Genomic DNA, 22,497 nt, shown 5'->3' on the forward strand with positions numbered 1-22,497 from the left:
CTCTGGGTTGCCTCGTCCAGCAATGAGACTCCCGGACGAGCTGGTCATGGCCACAGTCGGCCAGCGGAGACAACTCCCAGCTGCCCCATCCCCCAATGTATGGGGACCAGTGGCCGTACATTTACACGTCTCCCCACCCAGGGGATCCCACTACTCCCAGGCCACTGGCATGGACCTCTCTGCGCCTATGCACAAGGAATGGTGAGCTTGGTTGTGGGGAAGAATTTCCTGCCTGGCAGGTGGGCATAGGGGAAGGGCATGTGGGTGGCCAGGAGGACCCTTACAGCAATGCTGAGAATGCAGAGACCAGACAGGTAAACAAGGGTGAGTCCCCACGGTTTATTATGGAAGCCTATAAAAGAGCCAGGTTGAGTATTTCCAAAATCACAAAATGCACAACATTCATTTTTTTTTAATATGCAACATGGAATATTATATACAGATTAAAACCACATGACAGCAAAAACACTCACACGGCACCAGTTTCATATCAAAACAAAACACACAAGTGCTTTTTCAATATTAAAACAACTGTGATAAAAACATATTAATATTTTGAACCATGTTTACAATAGAGAAAAAAATTCATATTTTACTAAATAACAAATATTTAACAGCAAAAACTTTATACTAAATATCTATTTTGAATTATAACAAAAATAGTACTTATAATAGTTTATAAAGACAGACACAAAATTATAACATTTACGAAAAAAAAAAGTTTTGTGTATAAAATAATATTATAGTGATCCGGGCAGGGTCAGGATGGTACCCAGAACACAAACGCCAGCGCCCAACATCGAAAGTGCTTCAATCTGCAAGCCCGTGGCAGGAAGAGGATTGTGGGGTTTTGTCTTTTTAATGTCAAGTTACAATAGTTAGGAATGGTAAGTGAGGAAACATCACCCATCTAGCGCTACCTCTATAGAGCCTATACAAGAAACACACGGACACGGATGGACACAGAGAGGAGAGACGGCTGAATTTCGACACTGGGACCCTCCTGTCAGCCAGTCAAGAGCTTCTTTCAGTTCCCTTCTTGTTGCCTTTGAGACCCAGCGGGGTAAATAATCCTTCCTTCCTCCTCACGGGGACCCCCTCCGACTTCCCCTCTGCCCCTCCCAGGTTGGTCACCCCAAGAGAAGGCCACTGATGCCTCCCAGAGCCCTCCGGACCCCCCACCCCCTTACCAGGGCCAGGCCTGGTGGGCTTCCTGTCTAAAGTAGCACTTACTGCCTTCCTAGATGTTCAGTCAAAAGCGACTGGTTCAGGACAAGCTGGGTCAGCTTAATGGACCAGGAACCTTGCAGACACTGGGCTTTTTTATGGGTATGAAATTCTGGTGCACCATGCAGATATTTTGCAAGCGTTGATGCGTCTTGACACATTTTTGCCTGTTTTTCAGAATGTGTGTGTGTGGGGGGGGGGTGGATTGAGAGATTTTGCTAATATTTTAAAAATGTCTCTTTGTCAATGATGCCCCTGTTCTGCACTGTTTTTTAGTAGTGAAAATGTAGGAACCAAATGAAACACTTGAGAACAGGGGTTATAAAGTGGTCCACCAGGCATGAACCCGTTGCCCTAAAGGCTACCACACAGGGATGTGAGTGGGGGCGGGTGGGGATCTGCAAGCACCATGAGGGGGCCACTCAGTGGCCACAGTAGCCACTGCTACAGAGAGGGAACTGGGGGGAATGGGATCCTGCACTCTTCTGTCTCTTCTGTGTGTTTTTGATTTTCTTGTAAAGATGATTCGTCGATTTTATATAACATCAAAATCCAATAGAGAAACACAGAAAGCCAAGAAAAATCTGAAAACAGACAAAATCACTTAGAGACTCACCAGAGACCCCCAAAACCATCCCGGGAGGCATCCCAAATTTCCAACACTCAAAATGCCAGTGGGAGGAACCACCCCTCTGTCCCCCAGTCATCCCCTGACTGGCCAGTTTTCAGCCAAATCACTTCTGACAAATCGCACGTACCCTCCTCCTCAGCTCTGCAGCACCCCTCCCTGCAGCTGCCTCCAGACCACAGCAGAGGACCTGAGTCAGCGCAGCGAACGGGCCGCCTCCTTCGCTCACCTCCCCTTGCTTTCATCTTGTCCCCACACCTCTGAGCTGGGCTAAGTAGACAGTGGCATAGAGGTGGGTGGGACTTCAAGGACATCTTTCCAAGGGCAAAGGGCCAAGGGTGAGGGTCAAGGGACGGACAACAGGGGCCCTCACTCCCTGTCAGAGGAAAGAACCCGTATACTTCCCCATGCTCACTAGGAGGAGTGGGGGGCACCGGGGTGAACAGTGGCCAAGCAAGAGCTTGTGGCAGCCTCCAAATCCCCATGTGAACAGGGTTTTTGACAGAGCAGGGAGGGAGGCAGGGGGCCATTTCCCCACCACCGCCAGGCGGCAAAGGTGGAGGCACTGGACTTCACCCGGAGAGTGAGGCTCTGAGGTTGAACCCACAGAAGGTCTGGAGCCCGTGGGTGGGAGGACCCATTCGCAGAAGCCCTGCCCTGGACAGCTGGGAAGGAGGCTGGGGACAGAAGAGATGCTTGTTCCAGTCCCCGGGAACGCCAAGATTCGGTTGTATAAGTGAATAAATATGGGGGGAGTGGGGAGGGTCCGGGGTGAGGGGCAGCGGGCAGCCCATGAGCCAAAGGCCTTGGGCATGTGTGTAACAGGGAAGTAGGATGGGCTCAAGGCTGCCTGGCAGGAAGGTGAGGATGTCAGTGCGCATGCCCAGGGCCACCAGGGAGGGTGCTGGGAGGACAGGGCCTGGGGCTCCTTTGCCCCAAGGTCAGAGAGAGAAAAAGTAGCAGCAATAGGTAATTTCAAATGTCCAAACTGGCAACAGGGTGGGGCCCCTGCAGGCTGCTTGCAGCCCCCCACTCTACCAAGGGTGACTCGTGTTCTCTTACCCAGTATGCTATTCCTGGGCAGCCACACCAGGAGGGGCACTCTACCAGTCTGAGTCAAAGCAGGAAGGGAGGGGGTGCTGAAGAGAGCCCCAAACGGGGCACCTCTTTTCCTCCCTCCCCCTCAACCACCCGTCCTCAGACTAAAGGGGCCCAAAAGAAATGGGAGAGGTGGGACCAGTTCAGAACATGACAAGCAAATGCGACAGCCAAGCCACTGACTTTTAACACTGTAATGGGCATGCAGAGTGCCCCGCCATGCCCCTTCCCAGAAGCTAAGCTGGTGGGAACTGGAGGGACTAGAGAGAAGTAGGAGCCAGGAGAAGAGCCTTTCCCCTGGAAGGACGGGGCCCTTGTGGCTTTGGGTAAGGTTTGCCAGGGAGAGGAAACAGGGGAGGGTAAGGTATGGGGGGCCGCTCCCCCTTCCCCACGTTCCCGCCCCCTCCCACACACAGGTTTCGACCCTTCTGGTGCCTCCCACCACCACCACCCCACCCCACCCCGCCTGGCTGGGCTGAGGTGGGGGTATGGGCCAGGCGCGTTTAGACTGTGGCGCTCAGCATGGCCTCCGTCTCTGGCAAGATCTTGTTCTGGTTAGAGTCCAGGCCAAAAAACTTGACACTGAGGCCATCCACGGGGTGCAGGACAGGGACCAAGGTGATGCGGGGGAAGGTCCGGGTGGCCAGCTCAAAGCGGCTCGTGCTAGCCAGCTCCACCGCCAGCACCTTCAGGAACAGCTTGGCCAGATGCTTGCCCAGGCAGGTGCGGACGCCACCGCCGAACGGGAGGTAATGGAAGCGGCCATCCTTGTCTTCACTCCGTGCCTGACCAAAGCGGTCTGGATCGAATACGTTCACGTCTTTGAACACAGGTGCCGTGTCGTGGGTATCCCGGATGCTGTACATGACACTCCAGCCTTTGGGAATCTGAAAACCCTGGAGGCAAGATGGGGGCAGGGGTGAGGTATGGTGGTGAAAGCCGGAGGAGGTCTGAGAGAGGGCAGATGACTTTCTGCCTGCCAGCCCCACAGGTCCAGATGTTTCTAGAGGCCCCCCACTGTGGCACCCCCTCCCCCCACAGTTCCCCCCTCAGCATGTTAGTCCTGTCTCTTGTTTACAGATGTCCACATGCAACTTCCATTATGATACCCGGGTTAGCTTCATCTGACCCAGCATCTGGGTACTGAAGTACCCTGACAAAAAGGCTGTTCTTTCCCAGCAGCCAGCCCCCACCCCCAAAGCAATGTTCCCAAGGATCCCCAAAGCCCCAGCCCCGCAGGGCCCAGCCTCACATCAAGCTCGAAGGTCTGCAGCACGGTACGGTAGCCACCAGAAATGGGTGTGAAAAGGCGCATAACCTCCTTGATGACACAGTCCAGATAGTGTAGCCCGCTGAGGGTGTCGAGGCGCAGTGTGCCCTCACAAGGGCAGCCGCCACTGTGCAGGATGCCCTGGGCCCGCAGCTCCTCTCGCAGCTTCTCCAGCACGGCTGGGTGCTTCAGCAGCTGCATGATGAGCGAGGTGCTGGCACTGGCAGTGGTGGCGTAGGCTGCGAAGATCAGCTCCAGGGTCCCGTCCTGCAGCGGCAAGGAGAGAGGCATCGTCGATGATCCAGCGCGGGGGCAGCCCCGCTCCACTGGCATCCCCCGTGCCCCAGGCTCGTCTAGCTGGGCCTGCCTCTGAGCCTCACGTTGCTGCGGCATCTGGGCCACAACAGACACAGGTCACAGGGCCAGTCCCCTGGCTGGGCAGGAGAATTAGCTGCTACAGTCCAGGGCAGAGGCACGAGCCTGGAAGTCCCTTGGGGCAGGGCTGCTTCTCCCTCACTGCTGGATTCCAGAGCCAGCCCCAGCAGGCCTAATCAGCGCAGTGAGCTCACAGAAGAAAAAGGACAAATCTCAAGGAGCCAGGCCCGGCGTGGGGAGCAGGGTGGGTCTACACTGGGGCTTTCCAGCTGGCAGCCGCAGCCCCTTCCTCCATCCCCAGGACATCTAGTAGGAGGTCAGGAGTACTGACGGGGTTAGGGAGGTGACCTGGGACCACACCCACGGGGACGTGTGGTGGGCTGAGCGGAGGTGGCCCCCAGAAGCCTCAGACCCCATCAGGGTTCTCAGCGGAGCAAGACACCTGGGCACTGGGTACCCCAGGGAAAGGTTTCAGCAGGTTGCCTCATCCCGAACCCTGTATTTTACACGTGAAGGCCTAGAGAGGAGAGGGAAGGGACCTGGGTTTCTGACTCGCCGTGGCACCACCTACGAGGCACAACACTTCTTGTCAAACGGGAAGGTCACTGGAGCTCCTAATGGCTCGCCAGGGGGAAAGCAGGAGCCAGACTAAGGGTGAGCACAGACAGTGGGGATGGCGGAGTCTTCAGGAAGTCTCCGTGGGCACCTGGCAGGCATGCGGGTGGCAGAGTTGAGACCAGGATGAGTTGATGAATCCCTCCTCAGGTGGTACACCCACCCTAAAAAGGGGCGGGCATGAAGCCCTTCTTGGAGGCCAGTGTGGACAGTCTTGGTGTTGGCAGCCTGACTGGGCTTAGCGAGTACCAGACAGTCTGGGGACGGTATTGAGTGCCACCAGTTTGAAAAGGCTGGTAGGATGGGAGGAGACCCGAGTCAGGTCCAAATCTCCCTGTTCCTCCCCAAGGACTGAGGCTGCCCTCACGCAAGTGGCTTCCCTTCTGGGGACCATGATGCACTGAAATGGTGAATACCGGGAGGTGGAGGGGGTCGAGGGGTCGAGGGGTCGAGGGGGGTCAATGAAGCCACCGACACCAAATGTGCGCGGGGTTTCTAGGGGACAATTCTCAGTACCTTTTCCTAAATGGCGGATGGGATTGTGGGTGGGATGGAGAGTGTGGGTGCACAGAAGCTGGGGTGGGGGGTGGTACCACCCACTGCGGACGCTTCTCATCTATCCGCATCAGACCGTGCACACTAAGCCGACGGGGACACGGTCTCCTTTCTGGTCAAGTGCCCAGCCCCAAGCAGTGATGGCCACCACAGCTGGTCAGGGACAGTCCCTGTGGGCCGGGAGCAGAAGGGGTAAAAACAGAGCGTGGGGCGCTCGCGCTGACCACTGGGGAGGCCACCCCCACCTTCAGCTCCTGCATGGTCATCTCCTTCCCATGCTCCTTGCTGCTTTCAATGAGGATGTCCAGTGCGTCCGAGTAGTCCTTGCCCTGGGTGCACTGCAGCTTCTCCCGGATCGCCTTTTCTAGGCCCTTCTGCAGGATCTGCCGTGCCTGAATGCCCTGAGGGGAGAAGGAGGCCGCCTGGTCACCAAAGAGGAAGGGCCCCCTCCCACGGCCGGGAGGGCCACGAGGAAAGGACTCCTCTGAGAACTTCCCACCTAAGCTGCAGAGACCAGCAGGTGAAGGCTCCACCCCCACCCTTCCGCTGACACCTCCCCTCTGTCTGTGTGACCAGTGAGCGTCTTAGTGGTCGGCCACCATCTCACTCCAAGTGGGTTCATGGATGCCCCATCTCCTCTCCTCCCAGGCCCTGGGTGCTCACCCGTCGGTAGCCGCTAAAAGGCAAGTCGACAGGCAGGGAGAAGACGTTCTCAACAAACTGCTGGTAGACTTCAAAGAGGTGGCCAAGGTCCTCTTCGGGGATGCTGAAGCCCAGCAGCACACGGATGGCCATGCGGAAGGTGAGCTTCTGCGCCTCCTGGTACACGTTGATGGCCTCAGGGCAGCTGCTCCAGGCGCGAAGCGTGTCCTGGATCACCAGCCGGATCTTAGGCAGGTAGTTCTGCAGGGCCTCATGACTGAAGATCTTGGAGAAGACCTGGAGGGCAGGGGACAGTGGCAAGAGGCGCTCGTGCCGGCCTTCTCGGCTCCCAGGGGGCCCCACTGAAGCATGCAGCCAGGACGGTGGCCACAGAGACTCTGGGTCCCCACTCCAATCAAGCTCTGCTTTCCAGCTCTAGACACAAACACCTGCTGGCTCGCCTACCTCCAAAGCCCCTCCTGCTGCCTGTGCCTTGAGGCAGAACCAGGGGAAGGACAGGCTTAAAACACCATTCGTGGGCACTTTTATTCAAAGTCAGGACCTTCCATGTCATCACATGGAGATGTGAGCTGTCCTCTCCTTTCCTGACGCCCAGAAAAGCATGCGCTCCAAACAGTGGCAAAGCCCTGCGGACTGGGCAGTCCAGCCGCCAGCAGGTCTGCAGGCGATGTGGCTGTATCAGCTTTGGGGAGCACGCAACGGGGTGTTGGGCAGGGCTGCGGAGGAGCTGGCCCCTCCGCGACAGGAACCCATTCCCAAACTCCCCCACCACAGGGGCAGAAGCGCCCAGGAGGAGTGGAACACAGGTGCGAGGACTGGCCAAGGAAGAGATGGAAAGCACTTGGTGGCTCTTCTTCTCCACTGATGGGAGGACAAGAGAGTCTGAGGTTAGACCACAGGCAGGACTTCCTGAGACCAAATTGCTCTTATTCCCTGGGAAACACCTACCGGGTGCAGATCCCAGGCCATCTGTTAATAGCTGTGCCACAAAAATGTCTTCAATGTGGCCAGGCCTGGAGGCAGGGGGATGGGGGCAAGATTTTCCACCCCAAAAGATCACAAAGCCAAACAGAAGCTCTTTTAGTGCCCTGCATCTTCCTGGTCCATTTTAAGTAGCCAGTGAGTCCCTATTCCCACCTTCTCTGCTTTCCATCCTCCTGCTTCCTCAGTAACACCCTCTGCCCCCTCCTTACCCAAATGCCCCAGCACAGTTTTCACACTGGTGACCACAGTGTACAGGAGAGGGGACAACGTTAGTTTATTTACTGATCGCCTGTGTGTCCCACTCATAACCAACATCCTCTACCCCCTCCAAGAGTCCAGAGCAGAAGGGGGTACCTCCACCAACAGCGAGGGAAAGGTCACTGGGGAAGGCAAAGAGGGGAGGGACAGCACAGGAGAAGGAGACAAATATTCCTCTAGCCCCCCTACCCTGACCCACGCAAACCACACACACGCGCTCACCCTCCCCTCCTGTCCCCCAAACACAACCACCGCACAAACTGTAAATGTGAGAATTTCCCCTGCAGTCAGCTCGAGGAGGAAAAGGTAACATTTTCCTGGCCTCAGCCCTGCATGGCTAATGGGAGGGCTGGTTTGCAGAAATAACAGTGCTGGCCCTTCAGTGGCCCAGCCAGGCATTCACAATAGCACTTTCATTCCGAAATTCCCGGTGGGCAGACGGAGGGAGGGAAGGAGGCCAGTGAGGGGCAGAGAAGCCAGCACTGTTCGGGGCTGCTCTTGCTATTAAGGGACAGCTGAAATGTAAAAGGATGATGGGAAGTGGCCAAGGGCAGCCCGGGCCTGAATGGGTCACTCACACCTTGCTCAGTTGTGGGGGTCCCAGGAATATACAAGGGAGACTTCAGCTGCTACTCTCTTCAGAGGGCTATGGATAAAGGCAGTGTGCTCTCTGCCTCAGTACCACCCCCCCCCCCCCACACACACCGTGTCCTCAGGATTCCAAGTTTGGCTCTTATGGGGTGGGAATGGGGCCCAGTCCCCAAAGCCCAGTGCTGGCCAACTAAGGGCCCTTACAAAACAGCAAAATGCTCATCAGGGAGGCGGAAAGATACTCTGTGGCTACCAGGCCTCAGTGAGGAGACTGGAGGTGGGGGCAGGCAGGGAGAGGGAGGCCACACCTGGCCTAGGACCAGCCAGTCCAGGGCCAACTGAGTACTGTCATGGAGAGGATGGGGGCAAGGGCTGGCCAGGTTCCCAGCACCAGGAGACCTGAGCCCAAAGGTGGGCATGTGGCGGTGGATAACAGGACAGAAGCCATGCAGACCTAGACTGGTCAGTGTCAAAGCCAGCTACGCTCTAATATGCAGTGGGGTGGTGACTCTGCAAAGGCAGACTGGGCATCCAGAGACCTGAGTTTTAACTTACCAACTTACTGTGTGACCATGGCCTAATCACGCCCCCCAGCCTCAGTTTCCTCATCTATAAAATGGTGAGGTTGAAAGACGTGAGCTCTGTGGTTCCTTTCAATGTACAGAGCACATAAATGCCAGTATCTATGTGTCCCAAAGTAGATGCCGTCCCCTTGAAAGAGTCCAGAATCTGGCACTGCATGAGTCACCTGGTAAGGGCCTACCAGGCCCCCATGCACGCACTCCAAGCAGGCTACAGTGGCCCAGGAGGGGCCATCCCAGGGTTACCAAAGGAGGCGCTCTGAGGACCCCCACTGCACTTTAAGGACTGGCCAGATGTGACCCATTGAGGAACCCTGCCCTGCCCTGCCCTGCCCCAAAGGTTACATTCCCTGCGCCCTCTAGTGATGGCCAGATGAACTGCTCCTTCTCAAACCTTGGGGTCCAAAGAGGGCAGGAGGACCAAGGGGGATTTGGGACTGAGCAATGGACTCCGAGGGTAAGAGGTCCACATGTCACCTCTAGGAAGACAGGGGTCCTTATGGGGAGCTGGGAATGAACCCCAGGAAACCCTCTAACACCCTGCACCTGCAAGCCTCTGGGCTGGGGCTTCTGAAAAGGGAATTGCAGCCAGGTCCAGGGTTCTTTTCTTGACCCTGACTCATCAGTGGCAGCCCCCAGGTCACTGTCCTCTCTAGGGATTAGTTTCCCCACTGGTTTCATGAGAAGTTTAACTGGATGTCCTTGAGTCCCTTTCCACCTAGCCATCTCACCCATGATTCCTCTCAGAGCCCCCCCAGGCGGAGAAAATGGCCAACCAAGAAGTGAAGCAAAGGGAGATTGCAGGCGCTCTGAGCCCAGAGGACTTTGCTCAGAGGTCATCCAGTCCATGCCCCTGCTTCCAGCCCAGCGGCTCCACAGACATCAGGGCCTCCCAGGCACCAGGAAAACTCCTGGGCCTCATCTCTGGGTTGGTGCCCAGGATTAACAACGAGGGCACTTCCCACAGCCGAGGCAGCCCAGAAACCACCACCCACCACAAAGGCCAGGAGGAGGCGGAGGTGCTGGCCAGGGCACAGGGAGGCCTGGGCCACGTCGGGCGGGCGGGGTCAGGACTCGGGCACACCGGAAGGCGCCCAGCGGAGCTGCGCGGTGTGAAGAGAGGAAGGGTTCCCAGCCCCCAGAGCCGACTGCCCTGACCACAGTTGTAACAGGAGCCACAGCTGCTTTGTTTCCCTCTGGGGCTTCCCTAGGAATTCCCAAAAGTGAGCCAAGAATGTTGGACAAAGGTCATCGGGAACCAGCTGTGGCCCAGGCAAAGCCCTGCAGAGGGAACAGCAGGTATGGACTTCCCACCAGGGTTGGTGCCGGGACAGAGAAACCAGAGTGTCACGGGAGACCCGAGAACTCCCAGGCACAGACGCAGCGCGGCGCAGGATGGGCTCTCGCCTTGGAGGGCGTGCCTGGAAACCCTCCATCACCCCCATCAGTTTCTCCAGCAAAGCAACTGGCTCAAGGGTCTACATCCTTGTTCTCGCTCTCTCCCCTGAATGGGAGGGGGTAGGGGTGGGACACCAGGGGGCTTGTCAAGGTTCAAATCCTCCATAATTGTTTCTATACATGCTTCCCCCTCCTGCCTCTCACATAGAGCCCCTGGGAGAGGAGTGGCACACTGGAGCCCCAGAGCCCTGCTTGCTGACCTGCTCAGCCAGATAGCTTCCCCCTTCTCAGCTGGTGGCCATGAATGCACAGACGGACAGACAGCCTCTGGACAGGCAGCCTCGGGAGCGGGAAGAGTCAGAGAGCGAACCTACTCCTTGGGCCAGTGACTCAGACTGGGAGGAATGGAAGCGGCTGCCCAGGAGGGTGGGGGCCTGGGCAGGCCACCCCGCCAAGCCAAGCCACCGGAGCCACAGCCTGCGGAGTGGAAAGAATAACAGAGGGCAGGCAGCCTCCGAGGCAGCTGTCCGCACAGCACAGGGGTGACGCCAAGGTGTGTACTTTAAACTCAAGTAAGAGGGAGGACAAGAGAGGACGTCATCTTCCCAGATGCCTGGCATTTCCACTGGGCCTGGACTTCACCTTGGAGGCCTCCTGAGCCAATCCCGTCTCAGCCCCTCTGGTTGGGAGGGGCCAGCCCAGACCCCCCAGCCTGGGCATGCTTCTGGGCAGCACCTATGGGAACAGAGGGTCTGTCCCCCAGTTGACTCTAGCTCTAATTCTGTCCCCAGGACAAAAGCACATGGTGGGGGAGGGACAGCAGCCCTTAGCAGATACCTAAGCCACAGAATCTGAAGGTTTAGGTTTGCCGAGACACTCATCCTTCTTCCAGCCATAGCAAAACCCCCTCAGAAAGCTGAGGCCCGAGGGGGGAAGGGTTCTCCCAATGTCACAGTCCAGACCATGACTGGCCACACTCACCAACAGCAGGGAACCCCATCTCCCACCACTCCAAACCCCACGAGCCACCCTCTTACCAATCCTGGGAGCTCTGAATTTATCTAAGAGCCCTAAGGGGCCGCTTCTTTATGGCCAAGTTTATTCTAAGGAAAAGGCCAGCTGTTCTGGTTACTATATTCCTGCTCTCAGCATTTCTCTTCCCCTAGAGGCACGCTCTGAACCCCAGTCTTTCAGCCTGGGCCATCCTGAACAGAGACAATGGCTGGCACAGGGGGCTCAGGGCCAGAGCAGACCCCAGCCAAGCCTCCCCTCCCTGTCAAGGCCAGAATTGTCTCCCAAGGCTGGAAAGTGAGCAGACACCCCAGCATCATAGCCTTGGACCCCTCCCTGCCCTGGGAGGACAGAGAAAGGAGGGAAACGGGAGAGGGTGAACCCTATACCCAGCCAGCCCACCCGCCCACTGCCTGGCACAGGGCAACTGGAGGGAGGCACCCACTCCCAGGCGCCCTGGCGGCTGGCTGGCCATGGGCTCCCTCCCCCGTTGACCTTCAGAGAGATCCGCTCCTGCCACCCGCACCCTCGGCGGCCCCTGCACCCACCAGCTACTGCTACAGTAACTTTTGAGTGAAGGACTTCTGGGGCTGGCAGAACAAAGGCTGTGTGCCTCTGCCAAGGGGCTGGGGCAGAGCTCTCAGTAGCGGGGCTGCCTGGCCGCGCCACCCACCCTCCTATCCAGTACAGGTGGGAACTTCTGCCCCGAGCTGAGCCTGGGGAGACTTTGCAGCCAGAGGTTGTGCACTGGTCCAAAGGCCATCTAGAGCAGGTCTGGGCTGGCTTCCCTAAAGACCCCCAAACCCTCCTGGCTCTGCCCTCCTGCTGAAGCACTTCCTGGACTCTCTACCCCAACACAGACTGCAGGGTGCACAGGGTCTCTGAGAGGGGTGCAGTGATCCTGAGCCTGACCTCCACTCCTACCCAAGACAGGGCCCAAAGGCCAGGTCGTTGAGGGATGGTGTGCGGGGAGGCAGGGCTTCTTAATCCTTACCTCCAAAGCCTGGGGAGCTGCTCCCCCACCTCAGCCTTGGGTACAGAAGTCCCCATAGCCAGGAGTCTGAGATGAAGGGAAAGCCATGCCTGCCATCTCCAGGACACCAGAAATCCAGGATTAAGTGCATTCTCTGGGATGCTCTCCAAGTTTGGGGAGGGCTACTACTGTCTGAGGTGCCCTGAAACTGCTGGCCCTCTGGTGCCGAAAGGCTCGGCCCTATCTCCAAAGGAAAAGAGGAAATGCCTGATTCTGGTGTGTGGGGCTGTGCACTGGAGCTTCTGTAATTACCCCCAACTCCTCCTCTGTGTGTCTGACAACTCTCCCCCCAATCTCCCCTATCACACTCCATCTACCCTTCCAGGGTAATTACCCCAGCCTCTGCACACAAAGAAGGATGACATCCCTCCCCCATTATCAGAGACACCCCAGACCCCTGGGGGAAGGGAAGTTACAAAAGAGAAGGGACAGAGTCTGAGGTAGTGGCTATAGGGACACAGGCCTGGCTCTCCAAGAGAGGATTTTGTTAGACTGGGCAAGACTTTCCGGACTTTCTCCCTAACAACCCCGCCCATCTTGGCCCTAGACCACCAGGACAGCAGGGCAAACACCTGGAGTGCAGCGATGGCTATAAGGAGCCCCTTCCCAGCACATCTGGTCGGACCTCCCAGAGAAGGGGTGGGCCACCAGCCCCAATGGAAACAGTGACGCTCCTAGTTCCCCGCCAGCCAGCCGGGCCCCAGCACACCTGGGCTGTACTTCCTGTGAGGACATCCTAACCAGGCCTGGGCCCGGCCCAGCGGCCTGCTCACCAGCCAGGTCCCTGACTACAGAGTGGACTGGATAAGGCATCGTGCGTGGCACACCCCCGACCTTGCCCAGGCTGGGTCCACTGGGCACTGGGGTCCTGGAGATTAGCCATTTTCTCCAGGACCAACAATATGCCCCTGAATATTCATTCTCTTCTCGTCCCTCCAGCTAGATCCTACTTCTTGAGGCAAAGACCGAGATTCCCACTTCTGTGTCTACCTAGTCCAAAGCCTTCAATTTGGCTCAGCAAACCTAAGTTTATGGAAAATTTAATTAGAGAGATTGTGGGGGGGGGGAGGGGAGAGACCCTTTCGCCCACCCATTTACCATAGGACCCATATAAATGCCACATAGCAAGCATCAACTAGTACACACACTGGGAGCGCCCTGCCCTGGGTTCTCAAGCCTCTGTCAGGATGAACTGCTTTCTGGCCACCTCCTATCCCCAAGGAACTAGAGAATAGGGTACCCCAAAGAGGGAGACCATCAATGTGGCTCTCAGTGTCAGGCCCCACCCCTGCTCCATCCCTATCCTTCCCTCCCCCTTCCTTCCCTGTGCATTCCTCTGGCAGCATTCATCATGCCTTCTCCTTCCCTCCTCCCAAATGGACAATGTGGGCCAAACCTGGGGGCTTTCCAGGGGGGCCCTCCCCACCTGGAGGCCCACAGCCAAGTTGGGCACCGGGTGGGTGGAACCACAAGGCAACAGCAAGCCCTCTGCACCCCCAGGGTCTCACACTCTGGTCCTGATCCAGCCTTCTCCTTCCTCCCCACCCCCAACCACCAGTTTCTGGCAAGCCCAGGTGGGCAGGACTAAGTAGGGCTCTGCTTGGTGGCCCAGAAACAACTCATCTCACCGATGCCTGTGTTGCATGCCCTGTCCTGCCCTTTCTTTGCTTCCTGACCTGGTTCAAGTCCCTTAAACTCTCCAAGCCTCTGTGTCCCCTTCTGTGAGAAGGGGATGATAACTTTTCTTGTCAAAGCCTCTATAAAAATAAAATGAGGAAGCAGACGTATTCCCCGGAGCTGGGTTTCTGAATCTCAGGCTGTCTCCTCACTCTTTGGAACAGGCTTTGGGTGGAGTCCTAAAGACTAGGAAAAAAATAATGGCCAGCACATTTTATAAGCCCACCATTCCTGAGCCTATAGCCCCCTCCCAGCCACTCCTCATCTGCCCCCTGGAATTGTTAGCTGCTTCCTGCTCTAGTGAGGCAGATGGGGAAGACTACTTCAGGAGCCCCTTCCAGTACGTGCTTTATCGCGGGGCGGGGGTGGGGTGGGGTGGGGTGGGGTGGGGGGAGTTGTCTCTTCCATCAGATTTTGCCGCCTTTTGTCTGCTTGTCTGCTATGGAGAACTACTCGTCGCAAGCAGTGCAGAAGACACCAAATACTACAAGATTAATTCCTACATTCACAAAGACCACTTCACATGGCCTTCTGGCCGAGAGGGCTGCTCACCGTTACCCGCCCCCCTCCCAGACTCTGCCACTCCTCCGGGAAGATCAGAGGCTGCCTCTCTTCCCTTCAGGTTTCAAACCTGGATGAGTCCTCTGACCTAATGGAAAACACCGAGGGAGGGGAGGTCGTGCAGCGCCCCCTCACTGGCGGCTTTAAGCCCGCGGGCCGCCGCCCCGCCCGCCGGCGGCTCAGCTTTCGGGTTACTGCAGTTCAAACAGCACGTGCCGCCCGCGCTCTGAGCCGCGGCGGCGGCGGCGCAGCCCTGTGAGGGGGCGGGGAGGCTCGCTCAGTGCGCGCTGGCTCGCCTCCTCCGCGCCTCTTGCAGGCGCTCGGGAAATCCACAGGATAAACACCCACTTTCTCTTCCTCTTTATGGGAGGGGGTAGGTGCATTTTGATCCCCTGCAGCGCCGCCGCTGCTCTCCCACCCCTCGCCCTTCCTCCGCCATCCAGACTGGCTCTCGCAGCAGTGGCCCAGATTTCATCTCACCCCTCCCGGGCGAGGCTCCGCGACCGTCTCGCACAGGGTGCTCGGCTCCCAGCGCTTGCCGCGTCTACCTTAATCCAGCAACCGGTGGCAGAAAGGCTAGGTTTGGTTTTACAAAGATCCGTTTCCAGGCCTTGGGAGCATGGACCACCATCTGCCCTTTTCTCTTTTCAATTTTGTGGAGCACCGCGAGGACAGGCGTTGGACGCCCTAGTACCTGCACGTTCAAGCTCCCTCTAAACCACTTCCCTCACCCCGAACAGCCAGCCCCCCGCTGGGCCTGGTAGTGGGAAAGGCACAGCTAGCCAACAAACGGGCAGACCCAGAGGAGGCCTGCAAGCCTGGAACCTAGACCGCAGACTTCGAGGCACGGAACTGCGGGGTCCTCTGGCATGGTGTACAGATGGGGTCTCAGATTCGAGTGGGGGCGTCTCCCGGGCTCTGCGAACTCCTTAAACCCGAGGCTGGTACAGAGAAGAAGAGGGTCGGAGCAGGGTTGCGGGGTTCTTAACCCAGAGCGCTTACCTTGCGCTTGTTGCGGTGGATGTCGCCGATGGAGTTGGCCACTGTGTTTGGGCCCAGCAGCATGCGCGTGCTGCGTGGCCACTCAGTGCTCACGAGGTGGTGCTCGCCCATGAGGATCTTGCGCACGTTTTCTGCGCCGGTCACACGGATCAGCGGCCGCCCCAGCAAGTGCGTCTTGAACACGTTGCCATACTTCTCCCTCCTTGAGGACTGGAAGCCGGAACCCTGCGGGAGCCACGGAAAAAAAAAACTCTCTCAGAGCGTATATCTCCAGATGAGATGTCCGGGAGGCCCAGCCTGAAGGGCTCGCGGGGGAGGGGCGGAGGACCCCGCTCAGGCCACCAGTCCCCTGCTCCCCCCCCCCACACACACAAACACGCACGAAGGTTTTATTTTTCATAGCATGCACAAGAACTGGGAAGTAGGGCCTAGAGGATAATAAATAATGCAAGGAGGCGGGAGGCCCGGGGCACCCCTCGGGAGGGTGTTTAGTAATGACTTGCGGGAGGAAAAAGGTATCCCGGACCGCGGGACCCAAAGCTAGAGCCTTCGCCCCCCTCCCCCTCGCTCCCCCGCCCCACGCTCCGGAGCCTCTCGGAATAAATATTTCCAGGCTCTCGGCCACGGGCTGGCGAGACCCCGCGGGGTGGCCGCAGGCCAAAGATTATTTATAGCGGTGAGCGGTCGGTGCCCGGAGGCAGTCACTACAGAAGGGGGTTGGGGTTTCCTCCGTTCTCAGGGGTGGGCCGCGAAGGGACCCGGCGGCCCTCTGAGGGATCTGCAAGGTAGGGTCACGGGCCGAGAGCCGCGATTTTCCTAATGCAATGTGCCCTGGGAATAACTGAGAAGGATTTTCGTCGCCGCCCAGGAGTTTGGAACGGGAGCTCCGAGGAAGGCGCTTCCCGCGGGGCGGGGCAGGGCGGGGCGGCTGTCGCAGGTAACCGGATCCCCGGCGGCGGCTGCGGCGGCGCGAGCCCAGGACGCCTAGGCCCCAGCCCCGGCCCCGGCCGGGCTCTCAGAGGAGCTGGCTGAGCGGGCCCCCGCGCGGGTACCGGAAACCGAGGGGACCTCCGAGGGGCGGGGGCAGGGGCGTCCCGCTCACCTTTGACGTAGGCACTCGCCACCCCACCCCACGTTAACCCTTATCCCGCCGGGGCGGCACCGGGTGGGAAGGGGAGGGGCGCCACCTGTCCGGCCGTAGCTCTCGGCCGCCAACGAAGTGCGGATGCGGACTCCAGACCTACCGAGTCACGCACCCCCGAAGGGACACCTCGGCGGTCCCCTTTTCCTAGGTTGGTCTCTCTCCTCACTTTCCTTTCTTCTACGGAAAAGTATTCTCCAACTAGATGTGTACACACCCCAGCACAGCCGAAAAGTGACTCTGCAGAACCCGGATCCCTAATCACTTTTCCACATGCGCCTCCGGCCCCGGCCCGGGCGCGCGACAGGGAGAGAGCCCAGAGCGCCCGCGCCTCCAGGAGGGGGGCTGGGTCGCGGGGGGACGCAACCCCACTCCCAGGTTGTGGGGGAGGAGAGAGCTCTCCGACCCTGCCGCGGTTCTAGACGGCGTCTATCCCTTTAAGAGAATTCTAGGCGAGGATGGAGGTGCGACCAAGGGGGGTTGAGGAGCGGGATTCCCTCCCTCCGTCTGCTATACCCGTCTCGCTCGCTCCGTCTGACTCTCCGTCTCTCCTCTCCTTCTTTTCCTCTGTTTTTCTTTTCTTTCGACACAAAAGTTGGGTTGTGAATTTTCCGAGGTCGCCGCCGCCTCTCTCCCGCCGCCCCCCTCCCGCCTCTGATCTGCCTAACTATAATTAAAGTGCGTTTTTTGTGGCATTAATAAAGAGTTATTTGTCCGCCGTTTCCACGGTCTTCACAAAGAGGACTTTCATAGGGGCGGCCGCTCGGGCCGCGAGTCCAATTTATACAAAAATGTTGTATTTTTAGCCCTAGGCTCTGTTTAGATGGCGCACGGTGGAAACGGAGAGCCCTTGGAGGTCTCCCCGTAAAATCTGATAAATGACTCCAAAAAAATAAAGCTGGGATTCAGAGGGCTCCCATTAACCCCTTCAGCGGTCTCCTACAGGCATCCCCCATGTCCCTCCCACGGCGGAGTCTAGGGCCCTGCGGGCTGATGGAAGGGGAGGTGTAGGCCTGCTTCCCTTTTCCCATCTTCTGTGCGGGTTGGACACGGAGCCCCAAGGGGCCCTTGTGGGATTCAGAGAAAAGGTCAGGGGGACATTGGATGGCAGAGAAAGGTCAGGAAAAGGAGGTGGGGACAGACCATGCATTCCGCAGATTGGCTCTAACAAGACAGGAGCTGATGCCCGTATGAGGTATTTTATTTCCTAAATTCTCGGCCAAAAGCCTAGACCACCGCCGCAGTTAACTCTTTAAGTGTGGCGGCAAGGGAGAGGCTCTAGGGATTTCTCTGCGGAGGGTAGCCCTATTGGTGAAAGCGAACCCCTCCCCACTGCCTGAACAACCCCAAAAGAGATGGGCCGATTGTGGGACTTGGGAAGACCACACCGCAGAGGAAACGCGCGTCACCCTCCTCGCCCCCGCTCCGCTGTCACTTGGCGCGGGGCGGGGCCGGCAGGGTGTAAGTGTGGTGCGCGCGCGGATTGCACGCGTCTGTTAGTTTCAAGCCTTGCTTTCGCACTTCTAAACCCACAGGTCTCTGCGTTCGCCTCCCGCCCCACCTCTCTCTTGCCCGGGTTGTCTTCAAGACATTCATCCTTCTCTTAACCGCCATCAGCATCCTCCGGACAAACACCGGTGCACACGCGAACACGACACACTTCCCGCGGTTGACCAGAGGCGTCCCCCACCCCCAAAAGAAAAAATTCTGTGTGTATCCACTTGCAAACGCGTTTGTCTAGCACTTGACGAGGTTAATTCCAGGTTAATCTCCCCATTACCTTACCTGAGTCTGGTTCCCGACGCGCCCACCCCCATTATCACCAGCAGCGTGCGGTCGTGAGGCGTCTGGCAACAAACATGCACACACTCTATGGATCTCACACACCAATCCCAGGTTTCTCTCCCTTGCTACAGTGTCCCCACCCAATAAGCAAATAGACCCTTTTCCTTAAAAGCCAAGAACCCTCGAGTCTCAGGCTTTTCATCTTCTTTGGGGTACCTCCTTCCCTCCCCACCACAAAATACACACGCTCTCTCCGACCTTGGACCAAGGCAGTTGTACCTAGCGCAGCCGACGACGCGGCGGGAACACAGCCGGGGGTCTTAAAGGGGCACTTCTGGGTGCCATTGGCTCCTTCGTCTCCCCGACTCAGTGTTCGGGTCCCAAGGACACCGCCAAAGCCCCGGAAGCCGACGGCGACCGGGGCCTGGAACGCGAAGGGGAGACGAAAGCGGCTCACGACCTGACGCCCCCTCTGGCCCGCACCGCGCGGGGAGCCCACTAGACCCCTGCTGGGTCGCCAGCGACGGGGGAAAGTCAATCTTGGGAGCCCTCTGGGATCCTGGGACCTCTCGTATCAACTCCCAGAATTTGCGCACCGGGCGCCAGTGGGCTCCAAACCACGCCGCAGGCGGGCAGGAGAAGCCCGGACTGCACCCGCAAAGAGGAGGGAAGGGGCGGGGCGGGGACCCGTGCCTTCAAGCTCCGGGCGCCCCCTGGCCAGCCCGCGGCTCCCTCCTCCCGGCGCTCGCCGCTAGCGGACCCCGGAGAGCATCCGAGCGAGTGCGCCCTTACCTGTAGCAGCCAGTGGCCGGTCTCTCCGATGAGCGGGAAGCCCATGGAGCCCTTGGGGATGGGCAGCTTGCAGCTCTTGTCGCGGGTGGCAGCCCAGCGCAGCTGCCACAGCTGCTGCGACACGGCCAGCAGCAGCGTCACCGACACCAGGCACGCGGCGAGGGTGGCCAGCGCCGACACCAGCTCCAAGCCCTCAAAGAGCATGTTGGCGGCCGCTCGGGGGATTGGCTGTGCCGGCCGCGGCGGGGGAGGGGAAGGCCGGATGAGAAGGGACACGAACGGCGGGGGAGGGGAGGCTGCGGCCGGGGGTCCTGGTACCTCCAGCCGAAACAGAGAAGGAGGAAGGGGCCGCGGGAAGGGGAGTGGAGCTGCGAGGGGAGCGGAGAGAGGGAGGAAAAAAATTGCCTACAAGAAGAGAGAGAGGAGACTCGAGGAGACTCGGAGTGTAACTTTGTTTGTTTGTTTGTTTGTTTGTTCCCTTATAGCGGGCTTGGGGACTGCTCGAGGGTGGTGAGATGAAGCCGTGAATCAAGCTGGTGGATTAGCTCTCCCCGCAACCATCACACTCGGAAAACTTTGGAAAACTTTGTCCAGCGGGAGCCTCTCTCGTAAGAGCTAGCGGAGAGAAAGTGCGATCGATTTGTCAAAAGTTTTCCCCTCAAATTCCTAGGTGGAAAAAAAAAAAGGGAAAAAACTCTGAATCCAAAAATTCCAACGAACCCAGAAACTTTGGGGGCGAAGGGGAAGGCTCCCCGGCTGAGGCGAGTCGAGAGGCCCGAGCCCAGCGTCCGCGGGCTGCCCCCGGCGGCGCGCCCGAGCCGCAGAGCCGCCGCCGCGCACCCCCGAGGCGGGCGCGGCTGGCGAGGCGGCGCGGCGGGCGCGGCAGCCGGAGCGCGGGTGCGGAGCCGGCGGGCCGCGGCCGGGACGGGACGCGGCCGACGACAGAGCCCCGGGCGGGCGCTGGGGCGGCGGCGGCGGCGGCGGCGGCGGCGGCGGGCGGGGTGAGGCGGGGTGGGGTTGGGGGAGGAGGTGAAAACCCGAGCTGGGCTATTGTATCAATTAAGAAAAGGCAATCCGTCCCGGGACGCAGTCTCTCGGCTCTGGAGTTGCTGCTGGGGGAAGAAAGGGGGAAAAAAGAAAGGAAGGCAAAAGGAATGAAAGAGGGGGAAAAGCAGGAGGCAGGATTTCAGGGCTGGTGGTTTTAAAAGCTTCTCTCAATGTGAATTTGAGTCCAAAGCGAGGCGATGCGTGTGTTTATATAGAGGCGGGAGGCTGCGCCGTGGGCGCTCCGCCAGCCCGCCCCCCCACCCCACCCCCACCCTACCCCCACCCCACTCCACCCCCCACACTCCCCCCCCCCCCTGCGCTCACAAAGCCGGAGGCGTGGTGAAAGGCCGGCGGCCGGAGCGTGTGAGCGCCCGCCGGCCTCCCGCCCCGCCCCGGCCGCCCGCCGCCCGCCGCCCGCCCGGGACCCACTTGTAGCCGCCGCAGGATCAAACTCAGTTCACCTCTCGCCTCCTCTTCCTTCTCGCCGGCGTCTCGCTGAGCCCGGCACCTACAGACGGACGAGAGGAGACACACACACACACACACACACACACACACACACACACACACACGGTGCGCGCTCGCTTCGTGCCCGCTTGGCTGCTAAGCTACTTCCCTCCCTCTTTTCCTCCCTCCCGGTCCCTGGCCCCCTCCTCCCGCCCCGGGCAGTCCCGTGTGTGCTGTCGCCCCAGTGGCTGAGGTCTCTGCCGGACTGCCCCTCGATGGAGGGCCGCTGAAAGCCCCTGAACCTGTGATCGGGGTCCCAAGCTCCAATCCCGCGGAATCCCGCCGGCTCCTATCTCCCGGGACCCTTCAACGCCCCCGCCAACATTTCTCCTCCCAATTCTCCTTAGCCGGGGTCCCCCATCTCCCATCCGGGCATCCCAAACCTCCGATGCAGAGGTCTCTCCCCACCCCCCCCCACCCCCGCCCTCACCACCACCCGCATATGTCTCTCATCCCACAAGACGCCAATGTTCCCCTTTCCCCGACCGCGTCCTGGGCTGCTCACGACGCAGCCCTTCCTCTCGGACCCCCTAACTTTATAGTGCCCTCCGCCCCCCGCAGCGTCGGAGGAACCCCCCGGGTGCCGATCCGGGTGAGTGTCCCGCGCCGAGGACAAATGCGGCAGCCCCGGCACCCGGCACCCGGAGGCGGGAGGAGTCGGGTACAAACGTTCATTGATACAAATGAGTAAATAAACAAGCTGGGTGAGCGCGGCCACCTTCTCAGAGCCGGCCGCAGAGGGCCCGGCGCGCGTGCCTGCGCGAGGTGTGCGTGTGGCCCGGGGCCGCACCTGTGTGTGCGCCTGTGTGTCCTTGGGTCGGCTCGACATCTGTGGAGCTGGGTGGTGTGTCTGCGGGTTCGTGTGTTCTCTGTGGAGCTATATGTGTGTCTGTGCATCCGTCTGTCATCTGGCCTCTCCTCCTGCGTGTCTGTGATACATGGAGCTACGCGTGCCAAGCCCGGCATCATCTAGCTAGTGCCTGGCTCGCCCTCTCCCGTAGGTCCTTTCCCCCCACAGCCCCCTCGTCTCTGCCGTTCACTCTCGCACTCCCAGAGCAGAAGTCTTGATATCCCACCTTCAGTTTAGGGTGGTGTGTGTGTAAACGAAACTAGACTCCCCTCTTAACACCTCCCCTGCACCCAATACGTGTTCTATTTTAGAGTTCACTTGAAGAAAATGTGTGTGAGCGTCTAAGGTGCGAGCATATGTGCTGTCCCTCCCTGTAAGAGCGCTTCGGAGGTTGAAGTGGCGGCGGAGATTTGAAAGCTAATCTCTGGCTTCTAGAGCTCTGGCATCTCGATTCTCACTCTCTGCCTTGGAACCCCACCTGGTGGACAGTTGTGGTACTACAGATTCAGGGGGAAGCAATTCCTGTTCCTCTGGCCCTCAATCTCCCTTCCTAGTGGAAGATCAGCCTTGAAGAGCCTGCGTGTAGGCTCCCAGAGGGCTCCTCTCCCACCCTAGTGCCCTCAGGCTTCCACCTCAGACGGCTTGGGGCCCAGATATTCACAAAGCTCCTGTCGGGACCACTGTAGCCCCAGAAATACAGAGCTGGGGCATGCCCTCACAATAGGAAGATTTCACAGGACAGTCAACTGGACTGGGCACCCAGGAGTGGTGAGGCCAGCCCCACCTCGCTCCCCATGTGGGGCTGAAGTTCGGTGATACTGGGGCTTGGGGAATTGTTGAGACCCCAC

At 58.9% G+C, this 22,497-nt stretch overlaps 1 protein-coding gene across 2 annotated transcripts; it reads right to left on the reverse strand.

Annotated features, from left to right (window-relative positions):
• Positions 1–324: 324 nt before the first annotated feature.
• LOC125162993 (cytochrome P450 26B1) lies at positions 325–20,790 on the reverse strand. Of its 2 annotated transcripts, none has more exons than XM_047854505.1 (7): positions 20,722–20,790; positions 19,246–19,911; positions 15,528–15,752; positions 6,432–6,707; positions 6,014–6,169; positions 4,206–4,490; positions 325–3,849 (listed from the first exon to the last, which is right to left on the reverse strand). In XM_047854505.1, exons 2-7 carry the CDS (start codon positions 19,447–19,449, stop codon positions 3,457–3,459), a joined length of 1,539 nt encoding a protein of 512 aa, XP_047710461.1. In that variant the 5' UTR covers positions 19,450–19,911; positions 20,722–20,790; the 3' UTR covers positions 325–3,456. The 2 variants fall into 2 exon arrangements, with proteins under 2 accessions (XP_047710461.1, XP_047710462.1); XM_047854506.1 differs by lacking the exon at positions 20,722–20,790 and adding an exon at positions 19,966–20,051 and having other exon boundaries at positions 19,246–19,860.
• Positions 20,791–22,497: the final 1,707 nt, after the last annotated feature.

The sequence above is a fragment of the Prionailurus viverrinus genome, chromosome A3 (assembly GCF_022837055.1).
Source record: "Prionailurus viverrinus isolate Anna chromosome A3, UM_Priviv_1.0, whole genome shotgun sequence".
Classification (NCBI taxonomy): Eukaryota; Metazoa; Chordata; class Mammalia; order Carnivora; family Felidae; genus Prionailurus; species Prionailurus viverrinus.